The 16,240-nt window shown below is 40.8% G+C and overlaps 1 protein-coding gene across 2 annotated transcripts in view; it reads left to right on the forward strand.

The window, feature by feature from the left end:
• Positions 1-16,240, forward strand: part of unc5ca (unc-5 netrin receptor Ca) — a 191,714-nt gene that overhangs the window by 112,862 nt on the left and 62,612 nt on the right. For both annotated transcript variants that reach the window (XM_069699418.1, XM_069699419.1), the window contains exon 4: positions 10,546-10,649. In XM_069699418.1, coding sequence (XP_069555519.1) covers positions 10,546-10,649 — 104 coding nt within the window. The remainder of the gene's footprint in view (positions 1-10,545; positions 10,650-16,240) is intronic.

Below are 16,240 nucleotides of genomic sequence, written 5' to 3' on the forward strand. Positions count from 1 at the left end.
TTCTCTTAACCAGATCTGATCACACTCAGCCCCCTCTTGCGATAACCTTTTACTTCAAATCGACCCAACCTCCTGACCTACCCTGCTTTCGGCTCCTATTTGGATCTACTGTTGTGATTAAAATGCTTCCTGGCAGCTAGAGCTTGCTGAGCAAAGTGTCTTTCCTACTGCACCAATGCAATAGCAAGTCAGCATTTCTCCTCCGCATTCCCTTTCTTGCTCATTTTCTTCCCCAATGTTTTCACCTTTTGTTCTCACTTTCTGAGAATGCGCTCTTCAGGTGCTCATTGTTTCATTCTGTCACTCATGCTCTTCTTTTCCTCCTCCATCTTTCTTATTCTCCTGCATTTTCAGGCAGTTTTAATAACTACGGAATTAATGCTTCAAGACTCTAACTAAATATGCAGTTTATAGCTCGATAATAGCGATCAGTGTTGTGGCTGTAAAAGTGTCAAATGAACAACCAAAGACATTAAATCTCTCACTGATTTGTTCGATTCTCTGAGCAGAACACAGACGTTTATTTTGTGGGTGGCACTGGCTACTTCAAGTTTATAAAGCAGATGAGACACTCACATTCACACACTCAGTCATGCATAACATTGCAGGCACGTACACAAGGGTGAGCACAACACAGACGCGTACATACACATGAATGTGCATGCATTGTCAGTCATGCTCTTTGGCCCTGCAGCTATCAGGTCAAGTACTTCTCCTTCAATGGATTAGCAATATGTCAAGGTCACACACACACACACACACACATGCACACAGACCTACACAGAGCTATATGCACACACAAACACCCAGACACACACACATTTTAGATGATGGCAATTTGTTCTGCCACCTTCCACTGAGACATGCGTGTGCATAGCAATCAGGAGTCCAGACACTCAGGGGCACAGGAACACAAGCAGCTACTTGTGTCAACTGGAAAATGCCTGTTAGTGAATTTCATATGTTGTGTTTATGATGCAAATGTCTCAGCTGCATGCATTTAGGTTTTCCATCAATCATGGCTGAATTAAACCCAAGAAAACAAGTCTCAACAGTGATTTCTTGTGTTAGAGTTGAAGCATTTATTGGATGCTCTCTTCTCTACATTCACTTCGGCTTAAACCTCCATTAGGTCGAATCACTCGTAACCCAGCAACTGGAACTAACTGCAGTGGGTTAGCCAGCATCGTTGGTATGACATTTTCTCAGCAACAGCCACAACCACAGTCTGATATTTGACCTTTTTAGCATAAAACGTCATGTTACAGTAGCTTTTTTAGTAATGCACATTCAAACACTGATTCCCATGGTGTATACATATGCTTGCCTTATATCCAACTACTTTCACCCTGACACTTTCACAAACACTTTCAGTGGAAAACCTGTCTGTTTTTTTTTTTCTCTGGATGATATCATGGAGAGAGTCTTGGTTTGGCTTTCAGAGTGACCTCATGGTGGTCGCAAACACTGAATAAACATTTTCACAGTGAGAATCCATGGAGTGTGTGTATGTGTGTGGAAGTGCGGTTATGATGTTTCACCATTGCTTTAAGCCACTGAGCTTTTTCCCAGATGTCAAGGACTGCTTCAGGGTACTCTTATGCGTTAGAGTGGTAGACCACAGTGTTGATTTACTCACACAGAGCTCACTCACTTGCTTTCTAAAATGTCCAAGTGTGGGAAAAATAACATATGTGTATCTACATGATACCATATGTTTACTTATTTTTTTTTACTGTTATATTCTTTAACATCAGTGTTTTTAAGGAGAAATCAAGGCAGCACTCACATGGCAGCAGAAGGTGTCCCTGAGATGTGTCATGAAAACCATATACAATTTAGAAATCAAATGTTAGAACAAAACAACATATTTGTTGCAACAAGTTTAGTTTTACATGTATTAAGTTTAAAAGTAGCAGAGCACATTTATTTTTTTTTATTTTTGGGGGGGAAATATCTACATGTATCTCCATGTTAAATCTTTTCTTTCACTCTTTTAACCAAAATGTTGGCTCATCTAAAGAACTAAAGAGAAAAGTTTCATTCATTGCAACTCCAAAACATACATCTTGTTTGTCATTTACAGAACCTACTGGAGGTAGCAGACAAGCCTTTGAGCCTTTTTTTTTCCCAATCTAATGAGTCATTTTACAAACCAAGGATCCAGAGGAAGTGTTGTGCTCCAGAGTGCTGGTGCTATGTCAGCCAACTAAGTTGTTTACTTGTTCAAAACCTGACTGTGGATGGAAAGACCTTGTCTGATGTCTAGAGCTAATCACAGGTTGTGAAGTGTTGAAATGACAGGGTGGCGACTTCAGTGAAAGAACTGGTCTGGAGTGGAAAGAGACTCTCTAAAGTCACTTACCAAAAATGACTCCCTATATAGCCACACTGAAAATGACTCTGAAACTCAAGGTCATGGTCTACTTTCATTTCTTAAATTTGTTCTGATATTTTAGAGCTTTATTGGCCTTTTGGGCGGTGCTTATGGGTGTCCAAAGTTTGAAGCGGTGCCTGGTCATTCACGTGTACGGTAACACTTAATACTAATATGACTGGTGATGATTATTATAATTCCTTGTAAAGAATGTAGTCGAAATGTATAAATTTAAGTCAGATAAAATATCTATGTAAATGTTGCTAAGTTTTTTAAGCAGGTTTAAGAAAACATGTTTTATGATGATAATGATGTTATATGATAGCCCTATTAAATTAAGAACACATTTAGACTATTTAATGAAGTGAATTAACTTGTCTTTTGTATACGCTAGTTGAAAAACATAATGTCGAGAACTACACAGACAACTGCAGTCAGGCCATGCAACTGATTAGAACTTGAAAACATGTATCATCCTTCCTCCTTATAGCCATTTGAGAGTTAACAATAATTAAATGATAGAATTAACACTGAAATAAAATACTCCCAACACAGAAATGTATATACAATGTGAAGCAGTGATTTCACCACACAACGCTATATTGCCAGGCAACACAGTGGTTGCCCAATGGTGCATTAACTCATTCAGTATGTACAGAGATCACATCAAGAGATACAAAAAGAAAAGAAAAGAAAGTTTCACTTTATTATTATGACATACACTCACCGGCCACTTTATTAGATACACCTGTTTAACTGCTCGTTAACGCAAATATCTAATCAGCCAATCACATGGCAGCAACTCAATGCATTTAGACATGTAGACATGGTCAAGACGACCTGTTGAAGTTCAAACCGAGCATCAGAATGGGGAAGAAAGGTGATTTAAGTGACTTCGAGCGTGCCATAGTTGTTGGAGCCAGACGAGCTGGTCTGAGTATTTCACAAACTGCTGATCTACTGGGATTTTCACACACAACCATCTCTGGGGTTTACAGAGAACGGTCAGAAAAAAAGAAAATATCCAGTGAGCGGCAGTTCTCTGGGCGAAAATGCCTTGTTGATGCCAGAGGTCAGATGAGAATGGCCAGACTGGATCAAGATGATAGAAAGGCAACAGTAACTCAAATAACCACTCGTTACAACCAAGTTATGCAGAAAACCATCTCTGAATGCACAACACGTGGAACCTTGAAGCAGATGGGCTCCAGCAGCAGAAGACCACCGGGTGCCACTCCTGTCAGCTAAGAACAGGAAACTGAGGCTACAATTCACACTGGCTCACCAAGATTGGACAATAGAAGATTGGAAAAATGTTGCCAGGTCTGATGAGTCTCGATTTCTGCTGCGACATTCAGATGCTAGGGTCAGAATTTGGCGTAAACAAAATGATAGCATGGATCCATCCTGCCTGTATCAACGGTTCAGGCTGGTGGTGGTGGTGTAATGGTGTGGGGGATATTTTGTTGGCACACTTTGGGCCCATTAGTACCAATTGAGCATCGTTTAAACGCCACAGCCTACCTGAGTATTGTTGCTGACCGTGTCCATCCCTTTATGACCACCGTGTACCCATCTTCTGATGGCTACTTCCAGCAAGATAACGCGCCATGTCACAAAGCTCAAATCATCTCAAACTGGTGTCTTGAACATGACAATGAGTTCACTGGACTCCAATGGCCTCCACAGTCACCAGATTTCAATCCCATAGAACCTTTGAGATGTGGTGGAACGGGAGATTTGCATCACGGATGTGCAGCCGACAAATCTGCAGCAACTGCATGATGCTATCATGTCAATATGGACCAAAATCTCTGAAGAATGTTTCCAGCACCTTGTTGAATCTACGCCACTAAGAATTAAGGCAGTTCTGAATGCAAAAGGGGGTCCAACCCGGTACTAGTAAGGTGTACCTAATAAAGTGGCCGGTGAGTGTATAATCTCCCCTCTACTTTATCACTTACATCATTTAGTTTTTCTTCCAGGTCAGAGGTCTGATTTTTTTTTCTTTCTTTTACAGTGCATGTCATTGTGTTGGAAATTGGATGTCCAAATTATTCTCTTTGAGACCGATGGAGACTACTTTCCCCTTCTCTTCCCAAGCATCTCACATTGCTCTTTATTGCTTGAGCAGCTGCATCAGGGGAAACCGTTATGATTTGGCATGGCCAGCATGCAGGCAGAGGCACCCATTTTGGATAATTGCTCTGAAATGTGCTTATGTAGTGGAGCCTGAGGCAACAACTAACCACAAACATAATAACAGTTTCAGTTGAGCAATGGAATAAGACGTTTTAGATTGAGAGGGAAGGAGGCAGAGAGAGACAGAAGGAAGGAGATGAAGAGAAATGCAAAGAGGACTTTATTCAAGAAGAGGTCATTTTTGAATAGATGCTGACACTGCTGTATTGTACATATAAGAGAGTTCACACTGAGGAACACTTCACAAGGTCTGTACTTTTCAACCCTGTTGTGACTTGAATACGTTCTTTCGTGTTTTTGCTATATTTATGAAGCTGACTAGTGTTATCTGCAGTTTGGGAGTGAAGTGGGGTCAGTGAAACGACACAGCTGTCCCTCCTGTCCTGTGCACATATTTCCCTTGGGCACATATTTGTACACATGCACAATAACCCACACCTTCCAGTGTCATGAATTCATGGTCCCCTGGTGTCATGAGCACAATGTCACTTTCCCTATTTTTCTTTAAAACACGCAGACGAATGTGCACTTTTGTTACCTAACAGGCAGAATTTTGTCAGCTATGTCCTCCTAGCTTAGCTTAAGTGCAAATGTGTGTGTGTGTGTGTGTGTGTGTGTGTGTGTGTGTGTGTGTGTGTGTGTGTGTGTGTGTGTGTGTGTGTGTGTGTGTGTGTGTGTGTGTGTGTGTGTGTGTGTGTGTGTGTGTGTGTGTGTGTGTCTGTCTGTCTGTCTGTCTGTTCATCCCCCAAGCAGTTTGCTTTAATCTCCTTTAATTTCATTCTCAATCTTTATGGAAATCAACTCACAGCCAACTCTTCATTTCACCATCTCCCTTACTAATTAAGACCAGGAAATTGTTCCTGGAATTGCCTGGCATGAGAGAAGTGTGTCTCATCCCTCAATCACTTCCTCATTTACTACCCGTGTCTACAGTTGTTTTTTTGCACATTTGTGGGTATGTGTGAAAGTCTGTTTATCTGTCCCACCATGAGTATCTGACCACTTTTGTGTTATGGTTCTGTCTCCATGTGTGTCGTGCCCCCTTTTTTGTCTGCATCTCCAGTATGTGTTTTCCTCAGTGCAACAGTATCTCTCCTTCTCTATCACTTTCTCTTTGTCTTTCAGGATCTGCCCATGTACGTGTGTCTCTGTGAGTTGTGTGGGTAGCCATGTGGTGGATTTAGGGCTAAAGCTTTGGGTGATTACTCCCATAATGAACCATCATGCTCTGTTCAGGCTGCCATCCCCCACAGGGATTGACTGTATTATGAAGTTATCATTCAGCCTCAGCAATACTCTGTGTCCTCACATAACTCTTAACCAATACAGCTATACACACAGAATCTGATAATGAGTAGATTTATATTACATGAAATTAAACCTCACTGTGTAATTTGGAAGTTGTACTGGATAATTTGGGATGTCTTAAACGCTTTGTCAATGGTGTATCCCTGGAAAGCTTGTCTGACTCACCGGATGTAGAGTGTTGGTATGGACCTGTCATTGGCTGAGTATTTCAGTCAATGCTCTCCTCTGCTATCTGCATTTCACTGGTTTCAAAATCCCCATTATAAGTGGAAAAAACAACATCAGCATCTGAACTGGTGACCTGCACCCTGAGAATGGCAAGTTTTGACAAAGATTAGACAGATTTGGATCAAGCAATAAGTCCCCTCCCCACATGCAAATGTTCCACCAGAACAAATTCCCTCCCAACACTTTTTTGCAAGGGCACTAACGCTGCATCCTGGGCTTAGTGCCACCCAGGACAATTCTCATTGGTTTAAAGGAATACAAACAAGCCAGAGTGTTTTTTCCTCTTATTGCAAAATTATATGTGAGTGCAGCTACATCATTCTCTAGCTCTGGCACAGCAGGGTGGAGATAGAGCTGGCTTTGCCAGACCACTACAAATGTAGCAGGTTGTCTCTTAACCCCCATGAGTCTGTAGCTCATCTCTTGCATACTGCTGCTGACTTATTTAGAAAATTGCATGCATAGTAGCTCTTAGCTTTACAATGTACAGTACTTATCTTGCAATACATTATTAAAACTTACAACATTGACACATGTGCAAGGCAAGAATGAGCAACCTTGTGGTTGTAATCTGTTCTCAAGTCAGCCCTAGCGGTTCCACAGCCTTTAGCTGTCAACTAAACATTAGCGCACTTCTACATAAAGTACAAACTTCTTTAACTTTCATATCTGAGCAAAATTTTATTCTTGGAGTCCTGGTTTCAGCCACTAGCATATCTACTGTTGTTCAAGAGAGCATTATCTCCTTGACAATAAGTCAAAGATGTGTTTGCATTTGCGGATAGAAAACACATTGCTACAATTTCATAATTATGTACATAAAGCATAGGAAATGTCCAGTGATAACACATAAAGTAACTTGTTAAATATACTGAATTTGTATAAGGCACTTGTCCTCACATTTCTAAAACCTCTTTCTACTGCTTGCGTCACATCAATAGACATAACTACTGAAGTGAAGAGAATCTGGAATCAGCATTGAACATTGGGTCATTTGAACAATGATGAGTTCATTCAGTGTTGCACAGACTGAAGTGCCCTTTGAATGGTGATCCATACACCTACTGTTGTAAGTACTGAAATGCCTTTGAACGATCACTGCTTTGAACTGAACAAAGTGATTCGAATCAGGATTTGTTATTTCTACATGTACTGTGATCTCAATGGGAAGTTTCATTCTTGGGTTTCACAACTTCCCTTTTGGTTTTCCAACCTTAAAATCTTTAGGAACAGAGGTGAGAGTGCATTCATGATCAGACATTTAAATGATTCAGATTGATGAATTTGAGCATATGTGCATTGCTATTTTTAAAGGCTGGATTCTAAGTAGTCTGTAAACAAGACATTTTCTTCCTCTTGTCTTTTAGAGTCAGATTGGGATCTTGATAGGGGAGATGTAATCAAAGTGAGATTGATGGTTGGGAGTTTTGATAGATTGCTGATTTTGAGAGAAATTAGGTTGATAAATGGAGATGGTACAAGGTGGTATCAGCTGACACAAAATCCTAGTGGATGGTTTAGTATCTAGAATGTGGGGACATGAAAAAGACTTAAACGGGTAAAGACCAAGCAGATGGTATTGGTATTAAAAAGAGGTGGTCTTGCTGTGTGCTCCCAACTTCTCCCTTTCTGCCTCTCATCTTTCGACTCCCACCTGCTGTCCAAACTCCCACCTTCCCTTTCTTCCCCTCCCATTTTACCTATCTTTCACTCTACCACCTTCTATGTCTTTCAGCCACTGTAAGGTGACTGTCCTGATGAAATACCCAGAGAAGGGCTCAGAGTCGAGCGGCTCGGCATTAAACGATGTTCTATCTAGTGTGTGTCTGTGTGTACCACAGCTGACGGATAAGGTGATTAAGAATACACCTGGGAACCATGAGAGTAAAAGGACACAAGGTTAACACACACACACACACACACACACACACACACACACACACACACACACACACACACACACACACACACACACACACACACACACACACACACACACACACACACACACACACACACACACACACACACACACTTTGTGCCCTCCTACAAAAGTATTTCTGTATGGTTTCGAAAAATAAAGGGCAGGGCATAGAAGATTTGTCTTCCATAGCTGCAAGCCACACTTTCAAGCCACCAAAGTGACTCTCAAACTCTTCAAAGTGAAAAAAAGAGTTTTAGAGTTCAAAGATTGTATCAGTTAAATGCTGCTTTTAATGCCATATCAAATTTGCAGGCAGGCAGGCAGGCAGGCAGGTAGGCAGGCAGGCAGGTAGGCCCGACCGAACGACTGCGAGGTAAAAAATATATTTTTTTGAAAATGAACAAATAAAATTAAACTACAACAGTGCAATGGTCAGCAGTTTAGTGCAAAAAAATTGTTAGTGATGTAGGATGGATTTGGCCAGAGGTAACTATTTGAAAGTCTAATGGCAGTGGGCAGGAATGATCTCCTGTATCTGTCCTCGTGACAGCAGAGCTGGATGAATCTGTTACAGCTGGATGAGTCTGTTATCTGTTGTGTTAAATACCACTTAAACACATAGACACACATCACTCCATCTTCAGGTATGTAGCCAGTGTAATTCATCACCCTTACTTGCTGACATTAGTTGAATTTGTGACATGTGACACTTCAATCTTCAGGTTACAAATCCTGCCCTCACATGCAAGTGGAAACACAAACACATACATACATGTCCATACATGCATAAATGCACAATGTACATTAACAAATATTTGTTGTAATTTACACACATGCACATTTGTGTATTTTGGCCAGATAATGTGAGAGAAGGTGTGGGTGAACAGTTATTTAATCAACTGTCAGAAAACCTCCAAATTGAATCTTAGAGAAGCCACACTGTCTAAACCTCAGTGGGTCTGTCAGTCCTAAGGTTTGGAAATCAAATCATTAAACCTTAAATTACACCCAAAAGACTGGATGAAAAAAAATATTTTGTGCTCTCCTTCCCCTCACCTTCACCCTGTCCATACAATCTTAAATCCATCACAACATCTGATCAGCACCATAAATAAAGTCTCGTGCTGAGTCCCCGCAACACTGCCACCTATCTCGAATTACAGTTCACTTCGTTAGCTGTTTTTCTGCGGCTGGCTAATTATTTTGTACATGTGTTAAGATAAACTTGCAGTGTAGGGATACATGATTACAGTATATCGTAAGGCAGCAGACTCAAGAGGTGAGCAGAAAAGCAGCAAATTAGATTTTTTTTTAACTCTTGAAATCCATCAAACTAGAGAAAAATAAGCGAGGAAGAAGGAATTGTATATAGAACTACATATTTAGATGGAGCCCTAAACAGAGAGTTATTGGCAGAAGTTTGTAAAATGGTGTTGTGTCAGAAGCTCACTCAGAATTATTTGACATTCAGTGTTCCTTTGAACTATGTTGAGAAAAGCATCAATGAGAGAAACAGGAATGAAAAGAAAAAATATATTTAGTGAAAAAAAACTGCCCTTCAATCCATCCATTCATCCATCTGTGTAAGGGTTTATGTATTTTCATTGGAATCCTTCAACACCTTCTCTCTGCACGCCTCTCTCGTGTCTTTCTGTCTTTCTGTTGTTCTTTTTGAAATGTCTGGCAAATTGTTTCTAAGTCTGCTACTGTGAGTATTTTCTTTCCTCAAAAAGAAAACAACCCGTGAAAGAAATGGCAGTACATTCCATGCTGCTTTGTAACGTTGTCATTTATCACAGCTTGTGAACCATTAGTGTGAATCATTTGTTGTCTTTGGCCTGCCTGAGATTCCTGAACTCTGGCTAATCTGTATGGCATGGAAGTAAGGTTAAATACTGTGCATGGTGATGTAGGGGGCAGGCATGTAGCAAAGCAGCCTGTCTGTGTGCAGCTAAAGCACTTAAGAGGAAGTTCAGCAGTGTATGTGCGTGTGTAAAACTGTTGCAATCGATATGTGTCTGGGAGCGATTACAGTATGTGCACCCCTGCATGACAATTAGTTGACATTAAGATATATACTGTGTTTTTCCCTATTGCGGGAGAGTGTGAACAGTCAAGATATGTATGGCTGACTTCAAATCGCTAATTCCATAATTACTGTGTCATTGTTGCCTCCACAATGAATTATACACATATATGGTTTCCACTGACATCACATCAACTTTAAAAGGGTCTCCATTACGCTGAATCACACAATGTTTTTGCGAAATGGCCTCCCACACACATCCGCTTTCCATTGACACTTTTGTTCCTTTCAATATGATTATTGCTGTTTATGTTTCCAAGAAATCCAGTCTGAACATATACAGTTTATTACCACATTTAAAACAAAGAGTACATCATTAGTTGACCTAGACTATGAATTGATGTACTTCCCACTATGTTTTTTTCATATGCTCCCTAGTTCACATTATAACTTGTCCATGATTCATCTTCCTCTCCGCAGACCTGAAGAAGTCATTTGAACAGGAACCTCTGGGAAAGGAAGTGTCTCTGGAGCAGGAAGTGCTGTTGCAGTGTCGTCCTCCAGAGGGCATACCAGCCGCTGAGGTACGTGCAGCGTTATCGTTAACCTCCACCTGAGGTGAATACAAAGTAAGATGTGAGATTAAGAGAGAGGACCGTTGGAGCAGAACAAGGGAGTGATTGAAGAGAGGGGATGACAGAATGAAGACAACAGAGGATGTAAAAAGATACAAAAATAGAAATCATCAAGTGGAAATAACTTGAAAGCGCCACAGAAAAGTCGGTTATTTCAGATGTGACACGTTTTGAAATTGCCTGCAATTTTGAACGACAGGCAGCAGAACAGAGTGGTTTGATGGGTGCATAAACTTCTTCACAGTCTGCAGTCAGTGGTTGAAGGGTGTGCTGAATAAAAATGTATTGTTCTCCATTGACACATTTTGTTAAATAGCCATTTTTTTTTACTAGTGTTATAGCTAAATTGAACACTGATGAGACTTTTTTTTTTTTATCTCAAAAACAAAATAACTGTAAACACATTCCACCAGGGATCATTCTACATGTTTTTTTTGGGAACTATGTAACTGAGACAAACAATGATTTGGATGTAATCACAGTAGCAAATCAATAAATCAACAGTCTAAAGGTTAGCATTAGATGATTTCACGCCTTGCTTTGAAAGATTTCTTCCACATGTTCAAAAATGTCAGCCATTGTTTTGTGTTATGCAACAACATGTGTGTTGAATTGTCACAGTGGAAAATCAGGGAAACAGCCCGAATCCTTTTTCCATTGACAGATGCTTAAAAGTGCTGCTGCACTGAGGTAACACGGATCCAAAGTTTAAACTTTGACTTAAATGTCCACAGGGAGCCAATTTGAGCACAACTTACACAGAGAAGCTACATTGACTGCAGAGATTTAGCCTATATTCCTGTTATTTTACATCTTCATTGCTCACTCCCTTGAACTCTGCAGAAAATGGACTCCAAAGGGACTGACAAAAAGTCCATGCTCCTATTTACTAGCAAAGATATACTGAACATATTATGGAACATTGAATTAAATACAGTTTCAGGAAACAAAACAAAAGAACACTTGCATATGATCACATGACCTCCCCATGATAATTAGCACATACTGTATGTCTTTTGGCCACTTCAGCAGTTAAGTTTGTCGATTTACCAATTTGCTCAAGGACAATTTTGGTCAACGGTTATTACCTCTGCTGTTGACAGGTGTGGATTTCAAATCTATGCATAAGAACACAAGTGTGGCATACGTTCACATACACATTCTCACTAAGCTCCTGTGTGTAAGATTATATTGTAGAACATAGTCAGCACAATAACATTTTATTCACTCATTGAACGTGTCACACGGTAAACATCCACTTTGGAACAGCCACTCATGTCACTTCCACTCCACGAGGGCCGTAACTGCAGCGCAGCCATTTACAATTCAGATTCTTCTTTACTTTCCTGGTTTCATCTGGCTATGTTTCCACCTGAACAGCTAAAAATACATAATTTAATTTAGTTAATCACTGGGGAAGAGCAGTGCAGCACTTGAAGAAGGCTGTGCTACTGCAAGAGGAGTCTGTGAATCAGGTTTCACTCCTCAGGGTTTGATAGTCGTTTTCAATTGCACCTAAGTACACAGCTCCCCTGAGAGAGAGGGAGAGAGAGAAACTGAAGGAGAGGGGGCGAAGAAGGCACTCAGACAGACCAGCATACAAAGTGAAGGAGAGTGTGGAGGAAGGAAGATATGAAGGTGGGCAGAAAGAGAATGACACTGAAAAATGAGTTGTAGGAAATAACAGCTTGATCCAATTCTTTAACGTCTAGAAATATCTAATTCTCGTGTCAATGGGAATCAAGCAAATAAACTGGTTGAGTTTTGACATCAGTTCAGTAGCAGGAGCCACAGAGACATTGATACACTGATACACAAACACGGAGGCTTTTTTTTTCACTCTGTGTCTCGTTTTGTTTTTACACTCACAACTCGGGCGGTCCTTCATCTTGGAGACAAATCTCCAACACTAATAACTCATTACTACTTCTGTCTTTTCTGCATTTCTTAGTACACTGTATTTTTGACACCTGTTTGAACATAACACATGCATGCACAAAGGCATACTCACTCACAAATCTCATAGCAGACAGACACACACACACACACACACACACACACACACACACACACACACACACACACACACACACACACACACACACACACACACACACACACACACACACACACACACACACACACACACACACACACCGACACTGAGAGCTATTTTTCCACTGTGTTCAATTTGCTACCTTTTCCATTCCTTTTTCTCCTGTCATAATGGGATCTTGGGGCAAATGGATTGGTCCGTCTCCCCTGTCTGCTGAAGCTGATTAGAGGGATTTAGGTTCAAAACCAGCTGATGACCTCAGGTTGCAGCCATGACTTTCGTTTTTATCTCTTCCGATTTTCTATTTTTCTTTGTTCTTGTCATGTTCATTTTCTTTGCCTTTCACATTGTCTATTTCCTCTTTCACTTGCCCAGTCTTACACATATACATAGTACATCCACCTCTTTCTTTCTTTCGGTCGTTCTTTGATTGACAGCTCTTGTTGTGTCATGTCCTCTGACCTCCTTAAAAACGTTCTAATATTAGGTGTTGTGGTTGCTGTGTCGAGCAGTTGACGACTGCTGTAAAGTTGTCAATGTGATGGGGTTGGTGCCCTGATATGTGATACCCACATTTTACTGCCCAGCTGGCATCACATGGTTGTCAACATGCTGCACCGAAGCCTTGACTCCCTAAAAAAACTACACAATTTACATTCATATTCATAAAGCAGATATGCACATACCAACGTATGCACACGCAGGTGTTTGTCCATACATTTACACAGATACACGTGCAGATTTAAAGAGTAAACACACACACACACACACACACACACACACACACACACACACACACACACACACACACACACACACACACACACACACACACACACTACAGCATGCCGTACACTATGGGAAGATTAGTCAGTGATCATTTTAACTGCTGCACAACCACTAGCCTTGAGAGGTCCGGGTCAAACTAATCCGAGATTGCAAAGAAAATGTCGACACACCAATGCCCCATTACTTCCTTTTTCACTTTCCTCTGACAGTGCTGCTCTTGTCAACAGTCAGTCTCCGCTACGTGTTTTTTTTTTCTCTCTCTCTCTCTCTCTCTCTCTCTCTTTCAATCTAAAGCTCCTGAGAGACACAATTTGAGGCATTGTGAAATCCTTGAGACACATCTAAATCTCTTTAGACTGTGATAGAAAGCCTTTAAAAGCTGATGGAAAGCTATTGGATTCAGCAGTGGGAGAGTTCAGCAGTTCAACAGGAAAGGCTTTATGGACACATGTTAAATTCAGAGAACTTGCAACAGGTGCAGCACAATGTTCACTTTCAATGAAAAATAGTGCAGTTTTTTTTAAAATTTTTTAATTCAGATTTGGTTTCTTTTATTTCATTATTCTGGCCTGAGATAATCCAAATCAGAGAATGGAACCACTATCAAAGTTTCTTCATAAACTTTACCTAAAGTAAGTTGCATGTGAACTTTAGATCTGAGCCACAATCTATCTTACTGTATGTTGTAAGTGCCGTTAGAACATAGAGACAGCCGACTAACAGCAATTTATCGTGAAGTTTAAAAGAGGAGGAGTGACCCCAAAAGCCAGGCAAAGTCAGTGGACTGCATATACAATGTGGAGTTATGGATTTGTGTGTGTGTGTGTGTGTGTGTGTGTGTGTGTGTGTGTGTGTGTGTGTGTGTGTGTGTGTGTGTGTGTGTGTGTGTGTGTGTGTGTGTGTGTGTGTGTGTGTGTGTGTGTGTGTGTGTGTGTGTGTGTGTGTGTGACTGTGGTTGTCTGTGATTATTTGTGTGTGTGCCTGTCTTCGTCTGTCTCTGTGTGTGAGTGATTACCCCAGCTGCAGTGGAATAAACACATCAGTGTGTGGTGACAGGACCTCCACGTGTCTATCCCTAACAGATGCACACATGCACACACACACACACACACACACACACACACACACACACACACACACACACACACACACACACACACACACACACACACACACACACACACACACACACACACACACACACACACACACACACACACACACACACATAGAGTCAGACAGTAATTGGATATGTTTCTGGAGCCTGGTCAAGTTCCTGTCACATTCTTAACCACTCAATCCACACCCTAAATTAGTGCAAGCTATTTTCATGGATAATGGCTTATGATCAACCTCTACATTATCTGTCTGGGTGTAATCTTTCTCTTCAGATGATAGATAAAAGTCAGAGACGTGCAACTGTCATTGAGAAATTTTATATCATATAGTATCGTAATTACATCACAATACATTTCATTGTTATGTACACGATGACGTCATAAGGGCATTGTAACTCAAACTTGGCATTTGGATTCAAGCTCCACATCAAGCTAGAATTTGCACTACTTAGGTGTCCTTGAGCAAAATACACATCAGCTGGCATGTTCAAGGTTCTGTAATACCTGAACCAGCCACCTCTTTCTCTTCTAAAGGAAAAGAGAAGTTTTACTTTCAGGTATAACACAGACACCTTCCCAGGCTGTATCTGGGACATTCACAGTGTACAGATGTGTTTGTGTGAACCCAGGAGGCAGAGCCACACTTCACACACTCATGCACACACATTCGGGCCCTATCCTCCCTCGCAATGACCACCGGTGTCATTTTTTGTGAGTGACTTTCCATGTTAACCAGTGTGGAATAAGTCTAGACATGGGAATTTGTGTAATGAGCCGTGTGTGTGTGTGTGTATGGGTGTGACTTTGTGACACAAATCACAGCAGACTTTTCTGTCAGGAGGCATCAGTGGTGCTGTGTGGCCGAAAAGCTAACGGCTACCTCACCTTCACACTCATACGGTATACTGTACACATACACACAGCCCATCTCAGCCCCTGTAGTCACCATTGTTAATGTGTCATATGATGATGTTTAATAGCAGAACCTATCTGGAGGTTATAACTTTGGAGGGCTTGAAATGGACAGTGAAGGTGAATTAAACAAATAAGACATGCTCTCTTCCTGGTACCAGAGATAGAAGCAGATCTATTGAATTCCTTTAGCTTCACACCCATTGCACATAATACCAGTGCTCACTGTTCCTCTCTGCCTTAGAATGTATGTATTAACTGCTGCAAGATAAACTATTTACAAGGTCTGAATATATCTAAAACATATTTAGAGAGAACCGTTCTGGCATCAAAATCTCCATCAGTGGATTTAAAGATGAAAGAAACCTTTTATCCAGTGAAATAAATAGCTGCACAGCTGCGATGACTGCCTTTTTTTAATTTTTTTTTTTTATATAACTTGTGTGTCTCTGAATAAATAGAATTGAATGAACCATAAGGGACATGAAAGGTCTATTGATAGAACTTGTAATATCAAATAAAGCACTAGATATTTCCCTAGTCTTACAAAATGGTTTGACCACTGCACCAGAAGAATTAAAGGCATTTTCATTCTGGCCATTCTCTCGAGAAACACGTGTGTACGAGTGTGTGTACCTCTGTGAGTGTACGTGTGTGTTTGTGGG

This window comes from Brachyistius frenatus, unplaced genomic scaffold (genome assembly GCF_029030835.1).
Source record: "Brachyistius frenatus isolate BFR_SWC_R1_liver_20210118 unplaced genomic scaffold, ASM2903083v1 Contig_30, whole genome shotgun sequence".
Taxonomy (NCBI): Eukaryota; Metazoa; Chordata; class Actinopteri; family Embiotocidae; genus Brachyistius; species Brachyistius frenatus.